Below are 11,321 nucleotides of genomic sequence, written 5' to 3'. Positions count from 1 at the left end.
GACTACGTATACTATTAGTACGTANATTATACTAGTAGTTAGAGTAAGTAGTAAGTAGTGTANAAAGNTTATATANCCAGTANAGATANGATAGAGAGGAAGAGAGAGAGAGAGAAAACATTAATACATCATTGTATAAAGATATATTATAGTGTATGACATATAGGGAAGACTATGTTTAATCTCTCTAGAAAATGAGATGCATCTGAAATTGAATTACATTATTGTTTAACTATCTTTGAAAATATTTTATATCTTTTATAATACTTTAGAATTATTCATATTCTGGATGTCACTATTATTCGCAGTTAATCATATAATGATACCGGCAGACGGATTAAAATTTCATGTCATTTGTACAACGTTGAATTATCTCATACCGTTGAGAAATATTATACATGAAATGTTGAGGAATGTATGACAAAATTAACTACAATGTAGCGATTAATTCTGTTAATTCTGTTAATTGTTACACGAACAGAAAAAGGACGTAGAAATGCAATTCGCGGCACGGAAAACGCCATCGTCGAGAATACGGATCTGAAATGCGCGCATTCGAACGAGCTAACTTTTCGATTAAGATGGATCCCTCGTGCTCGTATGCAAAGAGACGCCATAACTCCTCCAGGGGTCCTTCGCTATCCTCCACAGAAATTACGTAAATCGCTTCCTCCGATCCTTCCTCGATCTTCGATCTTTCCCGGATAGGTCGGGCGTCCCCGACCGACTCTGAATCGCCAAGATCCCTGAGATCGTATCCGAATTTAGAAAATGTTTGTGAAGATGGTACAAATGGCGACATTCTTCCTCAACGTACCTTCACCTTTGAACGATGCATTTGACCTCTGTCATTTAACTCTTGGATACGAACATCGGACATATTCGGATCAAATATTCGATCGACTATTTAAAATTGCGGAATAGGATGATGGAGCTCTAGATTATTGAATATATTGATTCTCTAAAACGTAGATAAATTAAAAATTTAAAATTTTGATAGGGAATCCCATTTCATGAAACGCTTATATTCCTGTTCTTCGAAATCGAGAGAATCGCAATTTTTAAATTATTAAATTTTTTTTATTTCTATTCATTCACTTCAAGTTACAATGAAAGAAAAGGTAAAATAAATTCTTTATTTACGATTGAATTATATCGAATTGTATCTTATGCATTAAATCTTAATTTATTGTGAAGATATATGAAAAGCGATGACTTTATCCACAAATCATAAGAATCTTTCATATATGAAGGAATACTCTTAACGAAATAATCATTTTAGTTATTATAATGCTTTTTAATTAATATGACTTAATTATATAAAATATAACGAATTATAACAGTAATTATAATATAAAATACATTACAATTGATATATAAATACATGCCAAGCAAAATGTAAGGGCCACATTTTTAATTTTTTGGGAAAAAAAACTTATTGCCTTGACTATCATTTCAAACCTTCTCCAAACAATCGTAACAATTAAAAACATCAATCTCTGCGAAAATTTTTAACTAAGTAATTCTTTAAAAATTATGTTTAAATTGTTAAAATTTCCAAACGTTGTGTTCAAGGAAATGCAAGTCGGAAAGTTGTAAGGCCTAGTAAAAATATCAATTTTGCACAATGAACTTGTAACTAATTTATATCCTTTTTTTTTCTCTATTTAATAGCAGTTTTTCACGCCAAATATTAGTATATATGATAAAACACAGCACTTATAACCCATTTACATAATAAAATATATTTTAACAATTTTAATACATAGAATGTTTTGCTGTGACACGCCTCAATCATAATCAAATTTTTTATTTCGTCATAATAAAAATCATAATATGAGTAATTTTGAATACACTCGGCACTGATATCGCGACTGAATATTAATTAAATTGTATAGTACATACAGTCATCACATTGAACCATTTATTCTGAATTATTAGGACTGATAAATCTTTCGAAATTTGCTAATGCCGATTACATTGTACATTCATTCGGCGCACGAGTAACATCCGTAAAACGTTTCATCGCGATCAAAGTGAACGCGTGCCATGCGACCCATTTTCTACATAATCATAGACTGTCTCCGCCGCGGTTATTAATCGCCGTTTCATTATCGCTATTATATCGCAGAGAAGGGGAGGCAAAGGGATATCGTGCATCGCGGAGATCCGTACGCATTACGGCCGATTACACCGATAAAATCGCGCGATGCATTAGCCGCCCGCGTAAACGTTTCGCGTGTATACATAGGGTGTTCCAAAATGCGTGACATTTTAGGAGCGAATTTTCACAATTTTTCAAAAATTCCACTTTTTCCTAAATAAAACTTTTTTCCAAATGAAAAAACTGCTATTGATCATTCAAGTTATTTAGCATATTTTGAAATTTTAATATATTGAAAACTATAATTGTAAAAAACACAAATATGAGAATTCAGGATGCATTAACTGCATCCTGTGAAGTTTAATTTACACAATAATATTTTTTCACATCTTTAATACTGGATTTACGAGAAATTATCCCCTTATCATTTTCAATTATATATCAATAAATTATTGATATTGTACATCCTGCAAAAAAGTTACAATTTCAACAAAAACTTTCTGTTTGATAGGTTTTGGTACACCCAGTATATGAGAGAGACTGTCCCGGAAGCACATGCCGTTCAATCCGACGCGATCGCGCATTAGCGCTACGATTTCCAGCCTTGCGGAAAATATGTGCGTAGAGAGTGGTACGCTCATTAATTACCGCCGCTGGTAATATTACGGAATTCCGTTGGTCGAATATATCACGGGGACAAGTCTGCGTTGTACGAGCTACAGAAGCAAAACCGACAAATCGATCCTGATGTGTTCAGCTGCGTCGGTCTCAGATCTGTAATACTAGATAACTACACGTCAATTATAATATATGCGTAACATATATTTAATCCTTTGATACCACTTCTAACGTGGCATCCGAGACTTCTTTTACTTTGTTATTCTATGCTAACATTTTTATTAATGAAGATATGTACATTTGCTTGTTACATTGATGTCTATTACTTGAGTTATTTCGACTTAAAAAAATGTTACAGTTTTTATGTAATATTTTTCACAATACCTAATATGGTAAATACAAAACGATATACAGTAGCATCGAAGAATTAAGAAATAATGAGATATTGCATTATGCATGGATGGATAACATGTGTAACAGTATTTCATTGTTTCTAAATGAATTATTTCATCGGTCGTAATCAACGCTGCATATGTATTTCCTAAATATTTTGGAAAGACTTGTTTTTTAACGTAATATGTACATGACGGGATTATTTGAAAACAAAAATGATATCCTCGACAATATTTCAATACTTGAATATGAAAACAATTATGCGAATAAGATTATATTTACATTAACAAACAAACACTATAAATAAAATTTAGATTCTGATTGTTGTAACTTCTCAATCAAATTTGAATTCATTTTGAAGATAATCTAAATATTTCTTTTAAGCAGACAAGAGATTAATACGTTGAGATAAATACGTTTAATTAAAATAATCTAAACGTGAATCTTGTCTCGGTATCCGTTATGCTTTCAAGAAACATCGACAGTGCATTTAGTAAGCGTTAACATTTTTCAAGATACTATCCGGATAACAGAGTTCATACAGAATTCGTTCATACCGGAACTTAGTGTGCAGAAGATAACAATACTAGAGATAACCAGAATGTTTCTGAAAGTGCCGTCAGAAATCACACGAACTGTCTGCCCGTGTAAGCTTACGACATCGACTGTAGGTTTCTCGTAATTCGTCTATAAAGACCGATAGAGCCCCTATGCTTCCCTCATGTTCCGTTATCATTTGAAGTTTTAAGGTCGTATGTTCTAAAGTGTGCAATGTTCGACTTTTGCACGATGTATAAAGTAAATCTATAGTTAATCCACATAAATGCATTGAATAATGCATTTAGCAGAAAAAGTAACTTTGCAATTGTTGTAAAATTCTTTGATGTGAATGGCCTTGTCCTTAGTTTTTTACTGGATTTAAAATGTATAAACCAATTATATTACAGAATCGTACAATAGTAAAGCTGTTTTTTTTCTACTGAATGCAGCCATTGCTAATTTAAATGCTAATAGCCAGAATGATGAAGACAATTAACAAATTGTTTCGAAAGAACTAATATAATTGAAGAAGAGAACTTTATTTATTTATTTTTTTAAATGCCAGAATGGTAATTGTCATCTGTGACTAATCTATAATTTAGATATTATCATCCAAATGTTAGATGTACTAATATGCAATTCTCCCTTGTTTATTCACGTTCAGTGAAAAATAATATTTTCGCGCCGCATCGATCAAAATGTCATTGTGTTTATTTACATATTCAAACATCATCATACACTAGTGCGTTATTTAATATATAGTTTATGAGTTTTAGCGCACAATCGCATTGTGCGTTTGGTGCGTAAAATGTACGGATGGTAGTTTTACAGTCGATTGAAGTATCGACGCGCAACAAGTAACGCACACAGCGAGAGGCGTTTTCCTAGAAGAGATCACGGTTCATTGGCGAAACGTGTGGACCGGATGAGAAGAGGAGGAAGAGTCGGTGCAGCAGAAGCGATTATCTTATATAGAATAATTTGTTCGCTTCATTGGATAATGCCGTCGTGGCGCCAGTCTCTGACCTGCTTATATGCCTCGTCGCTCCTATGTTGAACCTCACGACTCACACACCGTCTGATTAAAGGCTCGTGTTGTTATGTAACCGCGATGAAACTTCATGTTTGTCGATATGAATGTATGTGCGTCACGTTTCGATTCACAACGAGCACGGTTTCTTTCTTTTTTTTTCTATTATGAGCACATAAAACTTCTAAGCTGTTTACATTTAAGCTATTTCTCATATATAGATTGCGAATATTATAATCAACTGAATCTTTATCTGGTTGGATTCATTACGATTAGATGCGATAGAATTTAATTTACATAATTTTAAAAGTAATAAACTCTCTAAAATCTTTGGAGTGGAACCTAATTTTAAAGAATGAAATTTCACTCTTTTTTAACATTGGCTCACTTGTCACTCTTTGTCATTTTTTAAAATTAGATTCCATTCCAAAGATTTTAGAGAGAAGTGTAATTACAAATGTAAAAATAATCTTTAGTATTTCTAAGTTTCTAAAAATTAGAAACATTCTTCGATTCATGTTTTATCTCAAAATGTTGGTTGGGACGAATTCGCGATCTTTAAGAATACTTAAAGATTTTTTACTCTTCACTTGTCCAGAGTGTTTGCACAATATAATTTGTAAAAGTGTTTGATGGTTGCATAGCAACCTGGATTAGACTTTTTTCTTATGCAACTGATCCTGTTGCGTTCGATTAAAAGCGTTGTACTACCGCGTGATTGATACGAAGTTCTACAAGTTCGGCAGCTATGAGGTACGAAGTATATATACGAGCCAAAGTCTCAACTTCACGCTTGACGAAACCGCCTGATTATCCACGCGTTAAACTTCGTCTTCTTGTCAGGGTCGTTGGATGCAAGCATGGTGATCTTGGCCAATCTTCTGCGGATCACTTCGATTACGACGATAACCCTCCCCCATCTACCTTTCTCGTCCTACTTCTGAGCTGATTCATCCACTCAAAGAAAATAGAATTATGGTAATCGGAGTTCTCAACGATATTGTTACTCCCGGCCGACTTGGAACAAATATAATCGTGTTGGAATAAAACACTAACTAGTTATTAGAAATGACTGGAATTTATGTTTTCATTCTTTCAATAATATTAATTTAATTATTAACTTATATAATTATATATTACACAAGTATATACTCATTGATTTAATATAATATATGCTCGTATAATTTTTTATCCCTTACCACATTTATCAAATCTGTGAATAAATCTTCGCATGTGATAACAAATTTTCAGTATTAACAGAGCCAATACGACAAAGATAAAAAGGCCATTGAATAAATAAAATTTTATACGAGCTACTCACGAGTTGCGAACTAGATTAGAGCGATTATTATAGGAGAGATTTTTCTACATTTATTTACATAGTAGAAATTGTATGCTCAATAATTTGTTCACAGTGCTACAGTTCCAGTTATGTTTGATTATATAAAACGATGAGATGTAAATGGCATTGGCCACAAGCAACTGCGCCATGTACGTTCCTGCAAAGGCGGCTAAATGACGCAGCCGGTGCATCGACTGCACTTCTGCAGCTATGTGGACTTCCAGGTGGTGGCACGTGCTCTGGTATCGACAGGTGGCGAACGGTCCAAATTCTCCATCATTTCCATCGCAGGACAGATCGTTCTTTCGATTTCTAGGGGCAGATCTAATTTATCCTCGGATCGTTTGATCAACATGCACATCCGTAGAGGGAATCTTTGTAGAGGGAATAACTGTAAGTCGGCACGATTTCTGGTTTCGAGAAATTGAAGGGATTAATCGTCACGTCATCGTGAATTGTAAAAGAGCAGCGAATACTACAGACCATATTGTATAATATTCTACAATATTTGGATGCGTTTCATTATTCAATGCAAGTACTAAAAATTTATAGTTTACATAACGTAAACTACAAATTTTTAGTACTTGTAGTGAATAAAAGAACGCAGTTATAGAGTAATAAAAAATCGTGAGAATCGCGATTTATTATATTTCGGTTAATGAACGAAAATCGAGACTTGATATTAATTATTATCTCTTCATATTTGCAATATCTTTATTTTTAATGTTTATAATATGTAAGCGAAATATTTCGTTTATAATGAACAATGAAAATAACGTAAAGTACGAATAATAAAATAATATAACTAATACAATTATATTAATCTGTGTAATTATTAGATATTTATACGGATGTATACTTCATATCAGCGTTTCCAATTTAATACTTTAAAAGTGGAATTGGTTTTTGTTCTGTTCGATATTATCCTCGTTTGCACGTAAACGAATAGGCACGCGAAAGGCTAACAGTCGGAGTACGGCGCATTATACTGCTCATTATATTCGATCTGTTCTCCAGCAATTCACGATATTGCATGCCGCATAACTTCCTTTCTCGCGATATAACACCGCATCATCCACGAGTACTTATGAACGATAAATCCTCATAACGATTTCTTCGTAAAAAATATAAAAATGTCGGATTATTGCTACAGAACATACCACAAAAACCATTGCAATTTCCGATCGATTAACGTTATAAAAATAGTATTGGATTTATCTCTTTATTGCATTTTCATAGTTTGCATTGTGATATAATTATTTTAGTATCAGAAATTAATTATATATTCTAGCAAAATATTTATATTATCTAATAAAAACATAAAATATATTACAACTAGAAATTTGCGAATATATAATATTATTGTATAAAACTTAATTTATTCTCTTAATTGATAAATTGATACTTTGCATATAATTATATGTGTGTTGCATACATTTAATTTATGCACAACTTGTGGATGAATATATATATATAACTTACAAGCCCGTATGAAATAATGAAAGGTCGATTTAATTATTATTACGCGTCAGTAATAATCCATTAAATTACATTATTTATAATTAGCTATGTTAAAATAACCGGAATTAATATCTTATAATATCGATAATCTAATATTACGTACACGTCTAAAATTTATTATTGTATAAAATTTATTTGATTCTTATTGAATTATTCTCGTACATTATTTTTGTTCACTTTTTCTTTGTTCCTAATGAGGTTTTTCAAACAGTTCAATGAGATCGAAAATCCAAGTCGATGTCTCGGCAGGTGGTATAAAAATTGTGCCGCCAGTGTGGTTAAACAGCAGCCGCCTGTAAAGGTTCAAGGGCCGGTGGATAAAGGAGAATATAGGAATTCTCTCTTAAAAACATCTGCTGCTACCATGGATCAAACGCAAAAGAGAGATGGAGGCATTACAAGAGCGTGATCCTTCAAATTGTGCTTTAAATGGGATTGCTTTGTCTTTCATTGAACAAACGTTTTCTTACCGAAATAGTTTTGTTTAACGAAATGATGCTTATTTGTAACTGTCAACGGCTTTACATTTAATTATTTCTTACTGCACTGTGATCATTTTTGTAATGTTTTCTTGAAATGCTATATTTACTTCTTCTTTGAACATTATTATTTTGAGTATCTTCATATTCTTCATGCACAAAGAGACAAGGAGAATTCAGCAAAGATTAATAATGAAATATTCTGTATGTTGTGATAAGAGATCGTTTCCTTACTTCAAAAGTTATACAACTTAAAAAATGTGATTTTTAAGTTATTATTATGAATAAGTTAAGTGAAGATTACTTTATCAATTAAAAGTAAACTAACTTCAGTTCACATAGATCCTTTAAATAATACTTACATTATTCTTAAGGTTTTCAAAGAGATATAAGAGATCGTAATATCTTCTACGAGAATGACACATTTTGAGTTGTCGTTTTTGTAAATAAAGGAGAGTTTTCTACAAAGAATATTTAGAGTTAAGGTTTTGGTGATTAAAGTTTGAAGAAGAAATTGTTTTATTTGAATTTAGTCATTTTAGCTGTAAGATAAATGTAAACTGTTGATGATATTTCGAATTGTGTCACTTTTGTTGAATTATTCTGGATTTGTTATAATTTTATAGGATATAAAAAATCACTGAGAAAGAGTAATTTTCTAAAGATTGTAAAACAAAAATGACAAAGATTACATTTAATCATGTTTCTAAAACTATATTCTGTTTGTCGTCGATATTGTTTAATTAACCATTAATTTTCTATCAATTTGAAAAAAAATTTCCTCTTTTCCGAAAAACTTAATTTTTTGAGTTGTGTAGCCTACACTTTTAAAGTAAAGGAACTCTTCAAAAAATTCTGTATTTCCCAAATAGTCCATATCGAGTGGCCAATCAAAACGACTTACAAATCTCTCATGCGACATGTGAAATATTAGCTTCGCGCTGGTTTGTTCTCTTAGCGAAAAACATGTTCAGAGCTTTTTGCATAAATCGAAATTGCGTCTTCCCTTCGGTAGGCCAGAAGAAACAGACCGATTAGCATTTCGACCCGACTACTGTCGCGGATAATGAATAGCGTGCGATTATGCATACCAGAGAAACGAGGGTTCCGGGCAATTCCATATCAGGTCGTCAGGGGTATATATCATCCCCCGGAACGCTCTTCATGGCAGACACGAGCTCGCGGGGTAATGCAAGCTTCTTGCGCCCGAGTGAATCGCAGGAATTCGACGTTGTTATTCTCCTTTCATGGCCCCGAGATCCCTCGCGGGGGTGTGAGAGAATTGGAGTAGCAGGATGCTGGTGGCACATCTTACGTCGAGCTCCCACGCTGTCGCAGGTGCACATCCCCGATTCTCGTATTTTATGCACGAAAAAAGCCCTTATCCTCGCTTATCAGATGTACCTTTATCTTACCGCGACGTTAGTCGACGATTTTTCCGATTTTCGCATCTCGAAAGGTGTCGAAAGTATTTTTGGTTCTTGAATTTTGTCGCGATTTCTTATCGCAGTTGTTTGCTCTTTACGTTCGTTATTTCTATTTTATAACAATCTATTTTTAGAATACTCTATGTAACATAAGACATAAAATTATATCTAAAATTTATCATAGGATTAATCTGGACGACCAATGATTTTATAGGATGTTTTGTACTTTTTTGATGCAAGAACTTCTGCTTAATGAGTGTTTTGCGTTATTGATTAATGAAGAAGTAGTGTCCACGGAATTACGTTGATTCACGACTCTGATAAGTGTTTTTCAGAGGCGTCTGTCAAGCGGTTTTTATTTACAACCGCTCATTAGTATCGCTACGTGACATCGAGGCCAGATAATACTCGCCACTTACGTCATTCTTGTTTGTGTCGGTGACCAATTTTAGCTTAACTTCTACGATTGATTAGCATTTAGTACAAATTGCAATTTATACTCTATAATCTTACCGATATGAAAAGGCAATGAGTTTCTTTATTTCTACAATAAAGGTTTCCATTCTCATTAACTTTTCGTGAGTTATAATCGTTTCCTCTTTCTATTTTTCTTTCTCCATTTGAGACATTTGACGTACTAAATATTTCGTAAACTAGAGAAGTATATATATCTCTATTAATTATATATGCTGACTTTCTAAGTAACATCTCGTTCATAAATAGATAATAGAAATGCTTTCTAAATTTGAATCAATACATAGTCACTGACATCAGTCCCAATTATGGCATTGTGATCAATGAATTTATAGTGAAATTTTCGACTTACAACTAAAAAAAATCAATGAAACGTAGAATCCCTAACTTAGCTTTAGTGTTAAATTCAATGTGCATAAAACTGATATGCAAATATCAATATTTTAATTATATAATGCTCAAACTTTTTTTCTTTTTCAATTGAATTTCATTGATTCATATTTAGAGAGTGTATAGTAATACTTATTAATCAAGTCCTTTTCGAGCATAGTTAATATAGGATTTACTAGGATTCGCGTGCTGAGAATGCAAAATCTCAATATTTATGATAAATGAGATAAAATATAAACTTTCAAGACAATGTTCCTTATGAACCCTTTCCCATAAAGATCTTTACTTCCGATTTCATCTCTTCGCGTGCAGAGAATTCGGTTTTCGAGGAAACAAAGCGACAAGAAGCGAAACTTTGAAATGCATTACGTCACCACGTCCCGCCGTAAGAAGTCTCGATTGAAAAAAGCAACGTCTAATCCGACATTATGCATGGATTAATGAGCACCTCTGACTCGCGATTTACCTATAAAAATGAATCCGCAGTTCTCAGTTGTACGAGATACTTGCCGGATGTCAAAACTTATCAGTGGCCACGGCGCCAACCTTCTCGAGTTTCGAGATCGGGAATGAGGAAAGCCGACGAGCCTTAATTTGCTCCTCTAACGGTCTGTCTCTTATCGCCTTTATCTACGATGATATTTCCGTCTGAGACTCTACTTTGACATCAGCGATTAGCGCTAAATCAAGATTTTAGATGATTGACTCACTGTCCATGTCAATGAACTTTTGAAGGGATAATGAAAGGAAAGCATGGATTTAAAATAATGTCAATTTTACAATCCATATAATAATGAAATGATTATCACAGCATTTATAAATTAAGAACACACTGATTTTAGCAAGATTTATGAAAGTGGACTGATTAACATCTTTCACTTTCAAAAGACGATTCGTAGGAATTATTGTTAGTGAATGACACCGGCATTTTCTCAATGTCGTTTAACGACGAAAAAGTAAATCGAGTTTTACGATGAGGTATTTATTACTCTCTCTCTCTCTC

The 11,321-nt window shown here is 33.1% G+C and overlaps 1 protein-coding gene across 1 annotated transcript in view; it reads left to right on the top strand.

The window, feature by feature from the left end:
- LOC105623974 overlaps positions 1–7,957 on the top strand; it is a 49,693-nt gene extending 41,736 nt beyond the window's left edge. Inside the window, exon 4 of the mRNA XM_012205344.1 lies at positions 7,760–7,957. Within this exon, the coding sequence (XP_012060734.1) occupies positions 7,760–7,957 (198 nt within the window). The remainder of the gene's footprint in view (positions 1–7,759) is intronic.
- The last annotated feature ends 3,364 nt before the right edge of the window (positions 7,958–11,321 follow it).

Source organism: Atta cephalotes (assembly GCF_000143395.1).
Source record: "Atta cephalotes unplaced genomic scaffold scaffold00069, whole genome shotgun sequence".
Lineage (NCBI taxonomy): Eukaryota > Metazoa > Arthropoda > Insecta > Hymenoptera > Formicidae > Atta > Atta cephalotes.
The sequence above is the reverse complement of the archived record's forward strand: the minus strand, read 5'-3'. Positions and strand labels throughout refer to the sequence as shown.